This window comes from Tachypleus tridentatus, chromosome 10, assembly GCF_004210375.1.
Source record: "Tachypleus tridentatus isolate NWPU-2018 chromosome 10, ASM421037v1, whole genome shotgun sequence".
In the NCBI taxonomy this organism is placed as follows: domain Eukaryota; kingdom Metazoa; phylum Arthropoda; class Merostomata; order Xiphosura; family Limulidae; genus Tachypleus; species Tachypleus tridentatus.
The window spans coordinates 10,872,811-10,892,026 of NC_134834.1; the positions used below are offsets into that span (position 1 = coordinate 10,872,811).

Consider the following 19,216-nt stretch of genomic DNA (forward strand, 5'->3'; position numbering starts at 1 on the left):
AAAAATAAAGTACAGTTTGGTATTTGCTCAATTTCCACTTTATGCAAGATATGTAGTAAGGAACTATTATGAGTAAACAAGTAATCCATTTTAAGTTTTATTTAGTAAAATAAAACAATTATTACAGTAATAACTAATTTTACTTGTTTAGTTCATTATCTCTTGCTATCACAACTGTAAGTATGTTAATTTATACAATAAAGTTTACTTCAGGAATTGGTTATTTAAATACCTTTAAGTTTTATTTAAATTTGTAGGTTAATACATAATACATATATACACACACAACATCCATGGTAAAACTTCTCCATAAATAGAAGAATACAAGAAGTCAATTTATTAACATTGTAAAGTGGAATGAAACACAATCAGTGTGAACAGAACACTCAGTATTTCTGTTCACTTGTATATAACATTCAATATAGAAAATTACCTTGTGCAAACAAGATATTGGTTTGATAATCACGTCATGGACAGTTATTTTGAAAAAACAAATCCTGTTAATTAAATTTACATTTTTGGATAAGTCTTCAGTTGTTACAAACACTCATTGATATAAGATTTATTTTTTAATTCAGTTATAACATGTTCACAATGCTTTCTGAAGTTTGTTGAAACCACATCTCCAAAGAAATTAAAAAATATATACTTTTTCCTGTTCTTAAACTTTGGACATGTCAGATGGTTTCAGTTTCTATAAACTCATTAAATAGTAAAGATCCCAATAAACTATACGTATGAAAGTTTAATATACACATTAAAAAAAAAAACAAAAAAAAAAACACGGATAGAAACGAAGTTATTTATAAAATTGAGTTTTAGAACAAATGGAATCCCAGAATGTGCAACAATTAAAAGAAATGTCTAATATTAACCATGTAAAATATCCATAGTTAAGACCCACTGAAAAAATAAATGTGGTTGGGTTGAGGTATTTCACCTTAGATGCTACAATCAAACTCTGTACGTAACACTTAGTCTGTTAAAATTTCTGTGTAGTTCGTTGAACTTGTGTACAATATCCTACACCTCTTTCCAAAAGAGCTTTCTCAAAGTTGAAGCATTTTCATGAGTTTCAAAACAAGCTTGTCTGGAAAACAAACCGTGCAATGTGCATTTATAATCACAAAAGTTAGTTTGTCATGCGCTGGTCAGGTGTGGTCATCAGATACTCATGAAACCACTTCTCACAAGTACTGAGTTTAGGGTCATTCTTTAATATTATTACTGCTTTTCATGGATTCAGCTGGACCTTAAAGTAACATAACCAGCTTTATTTTAGTGACAATGTCTGAATTCAACACAAAGTATCTATATACTGTATTTTGATATTCAAAATTTTCAGTATATTCCTACCAAATTAATACAAATATATTTGTAAGGTTACGGTAATTATAAGGTTAAAAAGAAAACTGAATTTTGTACAAACTGTAGCTTTTCTGTAAAACAGATACCAAAACGAAATTCCTGAAGAATGATCGAATAAAAGATTAGATGTAATAAATATTTCACCCACTTTCTTACACCATGAATACTATTTTAATATTAAAAACTAACTTTACTCAATTTAAACACTAGAGGGCGCATGAGTTTCAAAGTAAGCATGCGCAAGGGCAGCATCAGCAGATATTCTAATGAATGGGTCAGGATCCATCATTGATTCTAAAGTTCATAGGCACTTTCAGGAAAGGTCGTTTCTCTACCCAAACTGTCAAAGCCTCTTAACTGCTTACACAAAATGTTCAGCTTTAAGGATGGCTTTGACAACTCATGGTCACTTTTTTACCTAGAAAAGAATAGACAACTAGTCTGTAATTAAAAGATTAACGTAGCAAAGTGTTGTTATACACCTTAAAACTTTCACTTCTAATACATATGCTGTTACTTTGAGGAATACAAAACTTGTAGCTACTACAGATGATTTAATGTTATATCTATTTTGTTGTTCGTTCAGCGAATTACAAATAAAATGAAAAAAAATCAGTTACTGGACACAGCAAATAACTTGTGATATTTAATATCACTGGGACAACAGTACCTAACTTTTGAGCTGATTCTTGAAGCCGGGTGGTTCCAACAACTGCTGCGATTTCTGCTAGGGAGGTTAAATCATCCGTGGCTCGAAAAAAAGGTAACTCCCACTTAAGAGAGACAGAAAAATTACCCCAGCTGACCACACGTCAATGGCTGTAAAATATTGAAGAATTGCACTGAGATGATTGCAAGGCTTAACAACAGAAAACTAGGGGGCACTTGTCTAATAATAATAAAGGTCATGGTACTTGTAATTAATTTCAAATAGTTATCCAAGTGACCTTTTTAAGTCTGTTAAATTACCCAGAAAAGCTGATAAGGATTCACCGTGTTCACAAATAGAGTAAAGATTTGCGATTTTTTTCAGTCTTTGGATATACAATGTTTCAGTTTCAACTGTTTGGTATAAACATAGATATGTTCACAACTAACAGTCTTATAATTACCTGTAGTTTGTGCTTTATATTTTAGTAACACTTCAGGAGCTCTAAATCCAGGAGTGCCAGCCCTTGGAGCAACTTCTTGTGACCTAATGCACAAAAAAACAGATATACTGATATGATCTTGTAACATTCAACAGATTTTATAATTAACAAAACTTGCATAATTTAAAAAAAACTTAATTTTTCATCAAAAGAAAAAAAACATTTCAAAGACTTGATTTTTGACCCTGTACACTACATAAGCAATGGTTCATGCTTTAAGTACAACTTTAGTTGTATCTTCCTGAAATGACAAACCTGATTAGTTTTAGTCATGAAACATTTGAAGCCACAGTATACATTTAAAACTGATTGTGTTATAACAATAACGGAAATGTCTCTGACAATTTAAGATATCCACAATTGTTATAATACTAACTTTGATGCAGAAAGTAGTTAAAATGGAAAAAGTTAATAGTCAAACAACAGGCGAGACAGATTGACATTATTACAAAATTAAACAGCTTCTGGTCAGAACAAGCTAAGTATTTAGAGCAAAACTATAAACCAACTTGGACATTGGTATAGCTAATTAGGTATACCTTTCTTACATTTCTACTTGTATAGGAATCCAATGTTTCAGGAATTTGGTACCTGGTAAAACCAATTATATCTCGTGAAGTTGAGCCAACTTAGGAGATTTAGGTTAGTCCTAGCTAGGACTTCTAAACTAATGACATAAAACAGTCTTCATAAACGTATAATGATAAATGACAAGTTATTATAACAATTGTCATAAATTAATGCAATAATATAATAAAGTAGCATCCTGGCACTTACAAACTGGAAATCACAGTTAGTTTTATTCTGAGAAAACAGGTACAAAGTAGCTCTCTCAAGTCTCGGACAAACGCACAAGTTACTTAGAGAGTAATTATGTAACAAAATCCATAAATCTTCTGCCCACAGTTTAATCTCCATGACAGATATTAAAGTTTAAGGTCAGAACTAAAATCCTTGAGAAGGATAACCAGAGAATTGTGCGACTGGCCAAAAACTGTCCATATTTAAATATTCCTTTCAGAAGGTGGGCAGGTACTTAGTGACTAGTATAATAAAACACTCTTCACAAATTATACCAAGTAGAGCATCTGAGTCAAGAAATTAAGTTTTACTAGAACTGTTAGTCATTATTGTTACAAAATCAAACATCGTTGGAAGAATACAGGTTTCCCAACAGTCTGCTGCCGTCAAAGTTTAAAATAAAAGGCTATATATAACAAATTACAGGATATTTTTAGCAAAATCTCTCTTATGTGTGGGCGTATTATAATCAGTGAAGTTTTATAGACCAAACACCCTTCTTTTTTACACCTTATACCAAACAACTTAGGACAGTTATTCCTCTTTAATGGTTACGAATCACTCAGAGTTCCCTTACACACAGGTCTCTGAAGAAGTCACTTGGGAGTTCCACTGAAATCATCGATGTATGGATTTACAAGTGAGGTGTACAATTTATGTAGTTTTTGCACGTGTGCCACTGAACACAGAGTATCTGCCTCAAGGCACATGTATGGTTTTTATAAGTTTAATTGTAAACAGAAAATTTTATTTCTTTGAAAATAATTTTAATACCACAAAGTATTAACAAACAGGATATTGTAGACTCTTGAGTAACCATGTATGTTTTAAAGGTCAAGTTCTTGATAAACATGTTTCATACGTTTGCTTGCAACAAGACAAAGACGACTCCAGCAAGTAGGATAGTTTATTTTTTGTTACATTATACAACTTGAACTGAAAGACCTAGAGAGGGGTGTAATTATACTGCTGGGAAGCTGTGTAAAGTTGCTTGAGACAGTTTTGGGTTTGTTGCGAATTAGACAGAGTTAACATACTTTTCAATGCCAACCTATTTTCATATTTAACATTCAACTCCCCTCACCAAATGAAACACTCTGGAAATGTCACCAACACAGAGACCCTGGTTAAGGTTTAAGTTATGAAAAGTCAGTAAAACTGCAAGGACCTCCAAGCACTTTAGTGTTTTTAAACCTTACGCTCGAGTCAAAATGTGCTGAAAATCTGACATACCTACTTAAACAGATGTTACAAACCTGTGGCTTTCCGAAGCAACCACAGGTCTGTTTCTGTGCGTTGCTACTGATGTGACCACCACTAAGTCGGACATGGTTGCCTTCTAACTTTACCATCCGTGGCTCATTTTTTGTAGGTTGTATTTCAGTCACAGTGTGGGGATTTTTCCTCGTTAATTGTAGATGAGTTTTTTTGGAGCCGGACCCAAATTATCAAGACGTTTCAAAGGTGTGGCAGAATGACTTGAGACTAGGGAGCCTTGGTGTCTTATGGCATCAGACGATTCACAAAATCCTTTCTTGTTACGATGAATATTAGAAACAATTATCTAAAAAATAACAAGATTACATATTAAAAAAATTCCAGAATACATGTATTAGAGAAAGATACTCTTCACTATACCAAAAAATGAGCAGAAAAATATTGCTTGTTCCAAAGTAACCCTTGAAAAGCTTTCAACTTTTGTTAAGTTTTTTAAAGTGAGTGTCAAATTAACTTTTCATTAGTACCTCATTCTCTTGGTTGACACTTCTTGGTCTCTTCCTGGGTGTCATTGTACGTTGGGAAAACACTTTTGGGTGGTCTTTGCTTTTTATTTTGGATTTGTCAGGAGTTCCGTGGGAATTTCTATTACTCAGTTCTTCACACTGAGCCACTTTAGTTTTCTCTTGAGATTTCATCTCTTTCATGAACTGAGCAAGTCCAAAATCAACTAAAGCATACCTGAAGGTAAGAATGTAGTACTGGTCAGTTGCACAGTTCATCACATCAGTGTAAATAACAAAACATCAGTGAAGAACAAACGATAGCAAATACTTTGAACTTTAAACATGAACCAGCAATGTAGACATTTCACAAACAAATGTTCGATATATTTTAATATATTAAACATCATTATGAAATTAGATAAAATAAGCTATGAAGTTTAAAAACGTGACATTCATAAATTATACAAATATACTTTTGAATGGAGAATATTTCTTGACATAAAAGACAACAACGTACTAGTGTGTACCGTTCCAAAATTTACCGTTTTAACTTCTTATTGTACAAGAAATTGCTAGGTTTAACATCTCTATGTATGATTCCCTTCTCGTGAATCTTCGTCAGTGCCTGTAAAAGGTTTTTCATATAATCTTTTACCTCATCTTCTGTCAGACTTCTTATACAATCCTGAAGGAAAGATGAAGGCCAAACATTACAGACAATTTAAAAGTAGGAATATTAGATTCATATTTTAAATATAATTACCAGTTAAATTATTTTGTAACAATGTGATTCTAATAACTATACAGTTAAAAGTACCTCACATTTTTACTGACATCCTAACGGGTTTTTCGCTTCACTTACTGACAATTTTAATAAGTGGAACACCAAAACTGACATCCTAACGGGTCTTTCGCTTCACTTACTGACAATTTTAATAAGCGGAACACCAAAACTGACATCCTAATGGGTTTTTCGCTTCACTTTCTGACATTTTAATAAGTGGAACACCAAAACTGACATCCTAATGGGTTTTTCGCTTCACTTTCTGACATTTTAATAAGTGGAACACCAAAACTGACATCCTAAAGGGTTTTTCGCTTCACTTACCGACAATTTTAATACTATTTCCAGGAAAAGTTCCGATTTATTATCAGAGTATTCTCAGTGCTAATATAAAGGGATTAAGTTTGAATTAAGAGTCTGAAATAATTACAAAATAAAATTTATAAAACCTTTCAGAAACATACAATTAATCAGGAACCTTAAAACAGAATACCATCATTTAGTACCAACACTGCTTTTTAATTTATAAAAAGACAACCCTTACATCTGTTTCAAATTATGAGAGAAAAATTTTAATTAAAAAATACATTCAAGACAAAATACACACTGAATACTTTATGTATATATGTTTAGTACATACCGAAAATGTGATATGTGGAAAAAAAGGCATAACGATTACAACATGGCCTCGCTCCATGAGACAAAGTTCAACATTCATTACATTACAGGAACCTCTAAAACAGGCGAAATGGTAGATTAGAATAATAATATAACTTATACAAAGAAAAGGTCAAATCTTTGAAGAATACACAGATACGAAAATTTCCAATTACTGGGTTCTTTAATATTATTGTTTACTAAATCAGAAGTACTGTTGAACAACCTTAATGATCCCCTTCTTCCTGGTATACCAATTGAGAGACAACAAAACTATGTCTCTTGAATAATAAGGATTATGTAGTAATGTAGAGAAAACGTTTCAGTAGTGACTCCAAATATTAAACTATCACCCTACCATAAATTTTGTTTTTAAAATATTTAAACCTAAGGTATAATAACTGCTATTTGACTACATGAAATTCCACCACTTACAAAGCGGCTGTGAGTATCTCACAGTTCAGTGGCTAAAATAAATCACGGTTATAAGCCTAATAAACAGAATAAAAAAGAAACCATGCTATATTGAAATTTTCCTTTCTTTTTTGGTGTGACTTTCATCACACAAATATTCGACATACTGTACTGGTTCCACTGATTTGTCAGCTTTCTCCGTTTCAATAGTATACCATGTTTGTGTGTTTCTTAAACCCTGTATTTGTCATTTAGGGTTTTCTTGGACCCCAAAAATTTCTTAAACCTCAGCACCAACAGATGGAAACATGGACACATTTGTTGCACTCAGTAGCTTATTAGATGCACGTAATTTATGTGGTAAAACAGAAATAAGTTGTAATATTTAATCTACTGATTAACAAACAAAGCTTTTAATCATGTTTTCTACTTTCCAAACTACAGTTCATAATTATTTAATGGTTTATAAATTAATTTCTTATGATAATTCTCTGGGACATCCATAGAATAGCTACGAAAGACTTTAACAGAGCACTAAAACGTGGCAAATTCAACTCGAAACACTACTGATACCAGCTTAGCCACTCACCCAACCTCTTTCATGCATCGGAGTTCATTTGCAATTCTCTGGGGGTGACTAGTTGGTATTAAATATTTCAATGCAAAGTCTTCTTTAGAGTTTTCTTTCCTCTTCAAGGAAGCTCTAAAAACCTTACTGAAAGTTCCTGCATATAAAAAAATAAACATAAAAAATACCACATTATCACAAACACTTTAACAAATCAGTTAGATATCTACATACATTTTGTGTTGCTGTTAGGTTTTAATACTTTATTACCAATTCAATTTATCTGTAATGATTAATAAAAACAAACATTTCAGTACAACTGTCCATCAGAGAGCTGTAATAACCCTGTATCCATCTAGTAAAAACTGACTGAATTACTTCCAATGTTTCTCAAACCTACAGAATCGAACTTCACTGAAACAGGAGAAGAGTTGTTTGTATGGAGCGATTCAATGTTCCTTCTTTCAATTCTCTTGTAAGTTACTTCAACTAACCCATATCTTCTGCCATACGTGACCTTGCTATACTAGTGGGCTTTGTCTATCTGATTCATTACAGCACCATGTTTTTGATAATTATCAAATAATTTCTCTTCCATATCATGTATACGACTTGAAACTTTGTTCATTGGTGAAGAATTAGTGTTCCTTGAGATCCAACATTCTGTCTTAGGACAACCACCATGGCAATGTCTGTTAAATACCTCAGTCGGCCACCAAGACTATGCCTGTTAAATACCTCAGTCGGCCACCAAGACTATGCCTGTTAAATACCTCAGTCGGCCACCAAGACTATGCCTGTTAAATACCTCTGTCGGCCACCAAGACTATAAAAATACCTCTGTCGGCCACCAAGACTATGCCTGTTAAATACCTCTGTCGGCCACCAAGACTATGCCTGTTAAATACCTCAACCACCATGACTATGTCTGTTAAATACCTCAGACTGTGTTAAATACTACATGACAACCATCATGAGTACTTTTTAAATAGGTTATCATCTTTAAGTCCAGACATTTTATACCAACAAAACGGAGAACTTATCTCAAGGTTTCAACATCTTTAAGTCCAGACATACCAACAAAACGGAGAACTTATCTCAAGATTTATTATTTCAAGCACATTTTTATACTGTACAGACAATTTACAAATATACTAATAATAAAATAAGAAGGTGACACACAAATATACTAATAATAAAATAAAAAGGTGACACACAAATATACTAATAATAAAATAAGAAGGTGACACACAAATATCAATATCTTTAAGTCCAGACATTTATACTAATAATAAAATTAGAAACTTACACACAAATATACTAATAATAAAATAAAAGGTCCAGACATTATACTAATAATAAAATTAGAAGGTGACACTTATACTAAAATAAAATAAAAAGTGACAACAAATATACTAATAATAAAATAAGGTGACACACAAATATACTAATAATAAAATAAGAAGGTGACACACAAATATACTAATAATAAAATAAAAAGGTGACACACAAATATACTAATAATAAAATTAGAAGGTGACACACAAGTATACTAATAATAAAATTAGAAGGTGACACACAAATATACTAATAATAAAATAAAAAGGTGACACACGATTCCTAATGCATGAATGTATAAACAGCTATTTCTATCCTGCACTGAAAAGAATCTTAGTGCCAAACTTAATAAATTCTATAAAGAAGTTTTGAACTACATTTAAACTAAGTTTAATTATTGTCAATGATTCTCTGAACTATAGAACTTTGAAAAACAAACGACTACACGATTTTTATTGATTAACTTTAACACCTCAAACATGTTATTAAAGCTTCTAAAACACACAATGAACTTACCACTCCTCATTTTGTTAAAGTTTAAAACTCTAGTAATTACACACTTCTGCTTACCTTCACCAATCTTTTCCTTCACTGCAAAAAGTTTCTCAACTTGAGGAATATTCTTCAACATGTTTGTAATATCGTTGTCTTCTAAATCACAAAAAAATTAAACGTCCATAAATGTGCCAAAATTATTACAGATAAATTTTTATAGTACCGACATGTCTGTTTATTAATATCCAATAATTAATACATTTCCCATTGCACCAAACATGCTCTCCCTTTCAGCCATGGGGACGTTATAATGTGATGGTCAATCCCACTATTAGTTGGCAAAAGAGTAGCCCAAGAGTTGGTGGTGGGTGGTGATGACTAGTTGCCTTCCCTCTAGTCTTACACTGCTGAATTAGGGACGGCTAGCACAGATAGCTCTCGAGTAGCTTTGCGCGAAATTAAAAAACAAACAAACAAAAAAAAGACAAACAATTAATACATACAGCTAACAGAAGCATAATAAACATTCTAACAAATTTAGCCAGTGACTACCGTGCACAGTTCGATTCAGTTAAACTGAGAATAAATATGTTCAAACCAGTTTTATTTTACTTCTTACAGAGGTATAATGACAGTGCTGTTTTCCATACCTTCGTTTCTGCATCTTGATGAGATGTGGGACTTGTAATCTAACTTCTCTCTCTCCGAATCCTTCAGTTTGGAGTTACTTTCATAACTCTTCAAATCTTTAAAATTGGCAGTTTCTTTCAGATGAGTTAGACCGAGATTTCTACACGGCCCTAATACTGTTTTTGTATCCACTGACTAAGAAATGATAATAGAAACTTAATAAGTGAAACTTTTTACTAACTATAAACTATACTTTGTTTTTTTTCAGAAGTCTCTACCAATAAAATTAAAAATATACATTTTGTTAAATGAAAGAAATGTAAAAAATCAAAATAACTTCAAAATTAAACTTTCTTAAAATTGACCACAAGTTTAATTTGATAGCTTTACTTTTGTTCACTAAACTTTATTGAGTAACTAGCAACTGTTTTAAGATCTATTAAGGTAAGGGTTTTCAGCTTTGTTTAACATTACTTTGTAATTACGGCAGTTGTGTAGAAATACATGGTAGTTTATTCCTATTATAAATTTATTTTTGCCTTATTTGTACAACTCACAATATCAAAAAAAAAAAAAAAATTGAGGTAGATAGTCTTATAAATGTAGAGATTAGGGTGTTTTATTTCTACTTTAAAGTTATATCAAACTATTAATGGTAACTACCTTCCCACAACTGGCTGCAGACTGGGAAAGGCAGTGGGAGTTGGGACATTATGGGTTCAAACACACAACTCCTAACCCCTAACTGATTCTCTTTCGTTACTCAATAGTTTGGCTTCAGTATGTGCATTTTGTCTAATAGATAGAATACCCCCAGGATGTTTGGGTGCTGTGACCACAGACATTATCCATGACAAGAAAGACTAGCATCCTGATAACAGAATAATTAACAATGTTGTAAACTCATTATAATGTTCATCAAATTTAGTATAAATTTTACAGATTGTTGTATGCTACACATCAGATTATATATATATATATATGTTTACAAGATTTTATAGTATTAATAGAAATTACTCTGACTTAACAACTGTAGACTAAGTTTGCATATACGATAGCCTGAAAAGGCTTAGCACTTAAATATTGTAACTTAAGTAACGTTATCAATCCCAATTTGAATAATAAAAAAGCGAAAACTTAATAATATTATTGTTTTAGTTTTTTACCATGAGAGTTGCAAAGCTATTACTACGATGTACGTGTAAAGTCCTACAGAAAGTCACTTCATCATAACACAAAAACAAAGCCTGCGTTTGTGGGAAAATGATCGAAATTTAATATTATTCCAAATTTTACAAATTACATAAAAAATGTGCCAATATTTTTAAGAACACGTTAACAAAATGGACTTAAATGAGAAAAGAAAAACTGACTATATTAACTGTGTTATTAACATGTCATTACATTAATCTACAGTGATTTATTACGATATACTATCAAATAATAATTATTATACCGTTAAAATGTCCATTTCAGGCAAACTGACCGAGTCAGAACACTTTGGTTTATCATCAGCGTTAGTGAAACAGGCCTACGTTTAATTTAGACCGAAATGACACTATAACCATTTCTAATATTCCAGGAAACATTCATTTCAACACTAATACTAGTTAGAAAATACAACTGAGTTTGTAATTTTAATACAACGTTGTTTTTTTTAAGATTCATATAACATAAAATACCAACCATTTTTAAAGTTTTAGCAATTTCCACAAAACGCCTTGAGTTTCAAAATCCTTCTTATTTATCCACAGAGAAATCTGGCCCAACTGAACGTGGAATACAAAGTTCCCGCCGACACAGCATGAAATCCCTCTATTGTGCAGAAAGTTGAGAAATTTCTAACCTGATAATATACTTAATGCGTGAAATTTAATCTGCCTAATTATTTCAGCATCGACGCCTGATGGAAACACAACTTAAAAAAAAACAACACGTTAACCTATAATTTCCAAGTGAATAAAATATATTTATAGGAAACCAAATGATTGAAATTTTTGGGAGAACACATAGGTAGATTTTATTTTATCAGTGAAAGACATTTGTCTTTTCGTTTTGTCTCACATACTTTCTAAAAATGAGGACTACAGAGTACACAATGTACTCTTGTACTGAATAATGATTGTTATGAATTGAATTCAATTTATCTTAATATGAGATATTTGCTTTGAATTTACAGTTTCAGTTGCAATCGAAACTCACAGCTCTTATTTTAACCTGTACATATTGGACACATTTTTTACAGCATTTTAGATCGTGAGATCGTGCAATTATCCATGTAAGATTTCACATTATTTTGTAAGTTAAATGAATGTTATTTGAAAAAAATATTCCACAAACAATACATTCAGCTTAACCCTAATTTACTACACCACATTTTTTAGTGCAACTCAGTGATCTTTCTTAGATAGAATTAGGAGCAAAACTAATTGTTAATTCGGTTTCTATATTATAAGAATAAATGATGCAGTGTGGGTTTGTTTTGAATTTTGCGCAAAGCTGCACGAGGGCTATCTGTGCCAGCCGTTCCTAATTTTTTAGTGTAAGACTAGATGAAAGGCAGCTAGTCATCACATCCCACTGCCAACTCGTGGGCTACTCGAGGGGTATCTGTGCTAGCCGTCCCTAATTTTGCAGTGTAAGATTAGGGGGAAGGTAGCTAGTCATTACCACCCACCCAAACTCTTTGACTATTCTTTTATCACCGAATAGTGGGATTGACCATCACTTTATAACGCCCCCACGGCTGAATGGGTGATCATGTTTGGTGCGATGGGTATTCGAGCCCGCGACCTTCAAATTACGAGTCGAGCGTCTTAACTGAAAAAAAAAATTAACTGATAAACTTTTTAAGAAATTAAATTTCTCTTGTTTTTAACTTCTTGAATATTATTATTTTTTCTTTATTTCTTTAGATTTATTTATTTCTAACCTTTAATTAGGCTGTGTCTTCTGGTTAAAAATTACACGTTATTTCTGCTTCAGTCCAGGAATACTTTTATATTATTTTATTATTGTAAGTATTGCTTTTAATGTTATAATTGGAGTTACTGTTTAACCTACCTATAGGTTGGGTGTGGCCTAGTGGTTTGCGTGCTGGGCTGTAAGTCTGAGAATACTTACTTTGAATCACGTTTCCATTGTATTTCACTCTATTTTTTGGAGCCGCGGGTTCATCATAAGAGATCGATCAATTCCATTAAAGTAATCAAAGTGTTAGCTGTAGGTGCCTTTGAATAGTTATTTTTTTTTCTCTGGTCTAAAAATTCAAAATTTGGTTTCTGTTTGAAATTAAGCACAAAGCTAAACAATGGGCTATCAGTGCTCTCCCCCACCAGGGAGTATCGAAACCCGGTTTCTAGCGTTGTAGCTTTGTAAACATATCACGGTGACACAAGGCGTTCAAAATTTGGAACGGCTAGGACAAATATCCCTCGAGTAAACATGAACGAATATCTGAAAAGAAATTTCTTAAATAGTAAAATAAAACACAAAAAACGATTTTTTTTGTGGCACATTAAAAGATAAACATTGGTTAGTAAAGTGGTTATTCACTTACTAAAACTTGTATAAAGAATGCTACTAAAGGTTATACAACTTTCTTATGTGCTGAGTTTTATATATAACAACCTTACGATTGCGTGACCTGGGAGTTTTAGATCTTTATTTTCACCTGTCCCTTGTAGTTTCAGTTACATGTTCTTCTGTCTAATATGCGAGGAAATAATGCAGAAACGAAGGAGTTAAAGTTTCCCAGCTACACAAGGGGTTAAAATAACGTGCTTTAGAAAAAATTGCTTGTATCAAAGTATGGACGTCTTCTGAATCACAAGTGACGTCAGTTCCGTTCGATGTTTCCGGTTTTTCATTTTGTGATTTTTTTTTTTTTTGGAACAAAACAAGTGCGTTGGGTATTAACCTGACATTCTCATGTTTTTTACATTGTCATACTTAATCACGTAGTTGGAGTACACGAATTTTATAGTAAATATTAAATCACTTGGTAGCTAAGCCTCGTTTTTTGTTCAGCTTGAAGCATGACGGTGGCTAATACAAAATACATAGCTTATATAACTAATTAATTAATATTTGTTGTAACATTCAATGCAACACGTGTAGCTACCAGATTGGTCACCAATTTTCATTTCGTTTCTTTAAGTCAAATACTCAATCCCTTTTTTGGTGCACTTTTCTCACACCTGAGGTGTTTTTTTTTTATTAGATATTATGACGTTTTGTCAGTACACGCCAACAAACCTCAGCAAACAAGATGACACTCCATTGTAAATAACATTAATTTCAGGATCGCAACTCTATTATTTACAGAACCAACTATATTCTTTAAAATATATGATAATAGTTTTTTCTTCTCTAAAACAGCGTTAATAGGTTCCTTTATAGTAACGCCATGGAATTAACATTAACAGTTCCTTGTCATCTTTCCATGCAATCGGTACAACCGTATCAAGCACCATTATTTGTGCTTATTGCTTAAGCTAATATCAAGTGACGCTAAGCGCTTTTTAATTAGAATAATTTCACAGAATTTAGTAAATATGTGCGAAAAATTTGGCACGGAATAATTAATAACAAAAATTTAAGTCCGATGCTCACGTGACATTTTTGCGTAAGCATGCGCAAACATTTCCGTGAAATTTGAGCGATTTTTGTTGAATAAATTTGCACGTATGGCTTTTATTTGTATCAAATGAGATTTCTAAAGGTTGTGAAAAAATATATCAGTGTACCACATTTGAAAAAAAAATCCATATAACGTTCTTCTATCAAATAAAGTTTCAGAACTTTTGGTGTGAGGAAGTAGAAAATAAAGAAAGGGAGTCAAAATTGGAGATGTCATATCTCAGGTATTATTAATATATTGCTCTGAAATTTGGTATGCGAAGTAAGGGATAAGTAGAGAACATCCATTGAAAATACGTGATAGTTTCGATTACAAAAGTCTGAGATACAGAAGGTAAGAAAAAAATCGCCTAATTACCACTTTCGTTAATGTTTGTTTGTTTGTTTTCAATTTTTGCGCAAAGATACACGAGGGCTATCTGCGCTAACCGTCCCTAATTTAGCAGTGTAAGACTACAAGGAAGGCAGCTAGTCATCACTACCCACCGCCAACTCTTGGGTTACTCTTTTACTAACGCACAGTGGGATTGACCGTAACATTACAACGCGCGTGTATCTTCCTTACGAAAAGCTACAAACCACCTTTGGTTCCATATTTTTTGGACACCAAAATAATAAAGAAAACAAAAACATAAATAGAAATTCATTGATAGTCGTGATTATTTTATAAGAAAAATCACCTGGTGGTCTGTTGTGAACTACAATGATTTATTTTAATTAAACTTTTATTGTTACATAAGATAGAAATAAGTACTTCTTATTATAGGATATACTCAAACAATGTATTAAACCAACACTTATATTCTATGTTCTTTTCGTTCTTTAAAGTCGTCACTCCTCTTTCTTGAAATAAATTCCAATCAAAAACGAGGTCGTTTTGTCACGTGGTTTGAGCTTCTTTTAATTCGTTTAATTCCCGCATCTCTGTTGGTGTCAACAAAGCCCTGAAATCCAATTAAAATATCGTAAAAATAACATACTTTCTTCATTTGTCCAATAGCGTTACAACAATCAATATTTGACAACGTATACATATATGCATATTTAGTTTCGGTTTTATTAAGAAAATTTAAAATTATAAAACGAAACGGAAAGTTGATTGTTAAACATGTTTATCTATTTTGTTAATAGTGTCCATTGCTCGTAATTTAAGGTGTGGGTGAATTATACGAATGACAGTCGATCTCTTAGCATGATTGACAGTAATGCTGACTTCCTTCTGTTCAGTACTTCAAAATTAGAAACGGTGGCAGATGGCCTAACTTTGCCATAAGAATAAATAAATACACTGCTCTTAGTAAGAAATAAAACTCGAAAGCACGTTTTGTTGGTAACGCTGTAAAAATTACTGTTTGGTTTGTGCTCTTCCAAGAACGTATTGGTGAAAGGAAATAAGACTGTATTAAAATATGCCAACCACACTATATATATGTCATATATTTTGACGAAGCCTTGCACCCAGTACCAGACCTCATCTAGCCAGACGATATTTATACTGCCAAACTACATGAACTACAACTGTTATAGTTTGAACAAGATTAAATTGATAGAGAGTTATTTCTGTGAATGTAAAATGAGTCGTTTACAAACTACAATTAGGGTTAGTAACACAACTTTATTCATCTGTTTTAACATCAATTATTTATTATTTTTAAGCATCAATAGCAATACATTACCTATAAATAAATTAACATGTTGATCACGAAGACGAAAATCTGTTAAACCGTCAATGTTTCATTTCTTTAAAACATCAGAACACTTGAAATAAACATCAAAGTATGGTTATCTTTACAAGGTTGAAACATGTCGACAAAACGCTTGAGATATTTACCTGTTCAAAGTTTTGAAGGGTACTTTTAGGCCTTCTTGTCGAAGCTTCTGATAAATTTCCCAGCATTCTCTGGCAGGACGTGACAGATTAAGAAGCAACGTCATCATTGCATCTTCATTTTCACTGGATGGCTCTTCTGTATCACACGTGATGTCAGTTCCGTTTGATGTTTCTGGGTTTTCATTTTCTATTGTGTTTTTTGGAATATAAGAACGAATTTTCGAGTTGTCTTTACAGCTACTATAATCTCTTTCTGTTTTTTCGTATTTTCCTTCTGAGCCATGATTTATCTCATCAGGAAAATCGGTGGAAGAGTGAACCCTAGATATTGATGTCATCCATGACGTATCACATTCTGATAACCCAAAACTGGGCGAAATATCTTCTAATGTCTGGAAGAAAACAAATAAGTTTTCACTTGGCTACTTTGCCATTAGAAGAGAAATGTTTCTAGTGGCACATCTGTAAGTTTTAAGGCTAAAAACTGGGTTCAGGTACCCGTGTTGGGCATACCATAGGAATTCCATTTGTCCTCAGTAATAAAGAAAATGTACTTTCATACGTATATTTTCCAATTGTGGAGAATTTACGTCGGATATAATAATGTCTTAATAAGTCGAAATTAGATGTAAAAATTCAACAAAAATTTTACAGGGATTCCACTTTCGTATAAACCGTGAGTAAACAAACTGTGAGATGTAGTTTTCTTCGATTCTTTTGTTGTCAGAATTGTTTTGTTTGTTTATCATTACTGTTCATCCTTCTAATCAAGTATTCGGATCTGACTGTCACTCTTATAGCAAAGCACACATTTTTTTTCTGGCAACGGGACTCCAACCATGGATTATCGGGTTCACAATTTAATACATTAACCATTAGCCAACGCCCGGATCATGTGTCTGTGAAGTGTATATTAAGTGTCCTTATTTACCCTTTCATTCTATCAGAATATGGGAATTTTTCTTTTAAATTTTTATTTGAATATTTACATATAATTTATAGTAAATGCCTTATTAATCGAATGGTGTTTATCATCTAACTATTCGTAATATCAGATAAGTGAGACGTCCGGTGCAGCCACTCACTTGTTGAGATGATTCTGAGGAGGAGCTGGAAGCTCGGATGTTCCTCACCTTGTGAGATCCCCTCACATCAAGACTGACACCTGTTAAAAGTGGATAAAAATCCTTTATATTAAGAATACAACACGTTTCTACACTACAGATGGCGTTAGATCTCACTATTTGTAAACTCAGAGTTCGATTCACCTTGAGGCTTAACTACTGAATCCTGACTTTATCTGTTCATTTCGTTATACAGAGTAAATCAGTAATTTACCTTGTAGGTTTAGATGTAGAATCATGACTGGGTAACAAGTTACATCATTAACTCACCTGTAAGTTTAGATATAGAATCATGAATGGGTAACAAGTCATAACATTAACTCACCTGTAAGTTTAGATATAGAATCATGACTTGGTAGAGATGACTGGTGTCGTGTTCTAGAAGATATATACAAAGAACAACCATACATTTAGCTTACTTATAAAAACATAAAACTGCGAGTTATTGTTTGTTAATGTTATTGGTTTTGGTTGCCAGTTGAGTAACATAAAAATACTTAAATAAAAAAAAATATTTGAATTAGAAAAAAATAAAAGTCCCGAGTTAACTCTGAAACTTGCTGCTTGCAAGATCGTTTCATATTCGAAAACAAATTATTTTTAAAAGAATTAGATTTTAGTTAGAAAGACGATCGGTAGATGAAGTACTTATTGATCGAGTTCTGAACAGAGTAAGGGATATTTATTTTGGAAATTAGTGTTTTCATCGTATCTGTAGGAACGTCGTTTTACGATTTCTATTCTATTTTTCCCTGGTGGATCAGCTGTGAGGTGACGAACTTACAACGTTAAATACCAGAGTTTGATTCTTTGCGTTGCACAAAGCACGTATCATCCATTGTTTAGCTCTGCATTAAAAGCAATAACAACCGCTGTCTTATAACCCTAAAAAAGGCGTCCATCATCAATCAATGCTGCCACCTACAATATTCCCGCTGTTTAGGGGGTATTAAAGTATTACTCAAGACTGTGTAGCATGTTTAGGTTTATGGACTACTACTATTTCTTTGATGTGGGGCTTGCTAACATTCATATTTGTATTTCATCTGTTTTTAACTAAACCCAAACCTCATTTTTTAACCTTACGTTATTTACGCTAAATTCAAGTTAACAATAACCTAATTTAGGCAAGCTAAACTTAACCTTAACCAAAAATAACCATAATGAAACTTAAATTAATCCAGCTTAAAATATATTCGTAACCTAATATCTAAACCAAGTCTTAACTTAATAGTAACACTCCATGCCGTTACGTATGACCGTCTTCTATCCGTCAAAAAAGCTGTCTTGTCCAAAACGCACAACTCTTACCAGCAGGGTTTCCATAATCCATACATGATGGCGTATTACAATGGCAGTTTGCCAGTGCCACTTTCAACAACCTGATTGAACAGAAATCTATTGGCACAGGTCGGGCTACTGGACTGGTATGTCTGCTTATGAAATATTATGAATACCTGTTTTATTATACGACTGCTTTAGGTATTCAACAGTTGAAAGAATATGTAGCGAAAGGAACTTGTGTAAATGTGAAAAAGTATGTCAGTTCTCCAGACAGAGATCTTCTCTGATTATGTTACGGACGTATAGACACTGTGAGATGGCAAATTATAATTTTTATTATTACGGTTGTACAGATACTGTGGATGTATCAGAAAAATATGTAAATCTATGATCACATGAGATGTAC

The 19,216-nt window shown here is 32.6% G+C and overlaps 3 protein-coding genes across 3 annotated transcripts in view; all 3 read right to left on the reverse strand.

Moving 5' to 3' along the window:
* LOC143227953 (cell division cycle 7-related protein kinase-like) overlaps nucleotides 1-11,753 on the reverse strand; it is a 16,355-nt gene extending 4,602 nt beyond the window's left edge. Inside the window, exons 1-8 of the mRNA XM_076459302.1 lie at nucleotides 11,617-11,753; nucleotides 9,951-10,125; nucleotides 9,376-9,456; nucleotides 7,489-7,624; nucleotides 6,469-6,562; nucleotides 5,587-5,729; nucleotides 5,066-5,279; nucleotides 4,756-4,884 (exon numbers count right to left, since the gene is read on the reverse strand). Coding sequence (XP_076315417.1) covers nucleotides 4,756-4,884; nucleotides 5,066-5,279; nucleotides 5,587-5,729; nucleotides 6,469-6,562; nucleotides 7,489-7,624; nucleotides 9,376-9,456; nucleotides 9,951-10,125; nucleotides 11,617-11,619 — 975 coding nt within the window. The 5' untranslated portion in view covers nucleotides 11,620-11,753. The remainder of the gene's footprint in view (nucleotides 1-4,755; nucleotides 4,885-5,065; nucleotides 5,280-5,586; nucleotides 5,730-6,468; nucleotides 6,563-7,488; nucleotides 7,625-9,375; nucleotides 9,457-9,950; nucleotides 10,126-11,616) is intronic.
* On the reverse strand, nucleotides 2,077-4,722 carry LOC143228743 (cell division cycle 7-related protein kinase-like). Its single transcript, XM_076460043.1, has 3 exons — nucleotides 4,554-4,722; nucleotides 2,481-2,563; nucleotides 2,077-2,187 (listed from the first exon to the last, which is right to left on the reverse strand). Exons 1-3 carry the CDS (start codon nucleotides 4,670-4,672, stop codon nucleotides 2,105-2,107), a joined length of 285 nt encoding a protein of 94 aa, XP_076316158.1. The 5' UTR covers nucleotides 4,673-4,722; the 3' UTR covers nucleotides 2,077-2,104.
* A 3,638-nt stretch (nucleotides 11,754-15,391) lies between the features above and the next one.
* Nucleotides 15,392-19,216, reverse strand: part of LOC143227954 (uncharacterized) — a 40,707-nt gene continuing 36,882 nt past the window's right edge. The window contains exons 6-9 of the mRNA XM_076459303.1: nucleotides 17,852-17,904; nucleotides 17,488-17,567; nucleotides 16,403-16,794; nucleotides 15,392-15,515 (exon numbers count right to left, since the gene is read on the reverse strand). Coding sequence (XP_076315418.1) covers nucleotides 15,452-15,515; nucleotides 16,403-16,794; nucleotides 17,488-17,567; nucleotides 17,852-17,904 — 589 coding nt within the window. The 3' untranslated portion in view covers nucleotides 15,392-15,451. The remainder of the gene's footprint in view (nucleotides 15,516-16,402; nucleotides 16,795-17,487; nucleotides 17,568-17,851; nucleotides 17,905-19,216) is intronic.

Bases quoted from the DNA above. Each gene is read 5' to 3' on its own strand.
- LOC143228743 (XM_076460043.1), bottom strand. From the start codon at position 4,672: ATGGTAAAGTTAGAAGGCAACCATGTCCGACTTAGTGGTGGTCACATC. The intron at 2,564-4,553 runs GTATGTCAGATT...TTTGTGCATTAG, and splicing joins TGTAACATCTGTTTAAGTAG to GTCACAAGAAGTTGCTCCAA. The intron at 2,188-2,480 runs GTAATTATAAGA...AATATTTTACAG, and splicing joins ATATAAAGCACAAACTACAG to CCATTGACGTGTGGTCAGCT.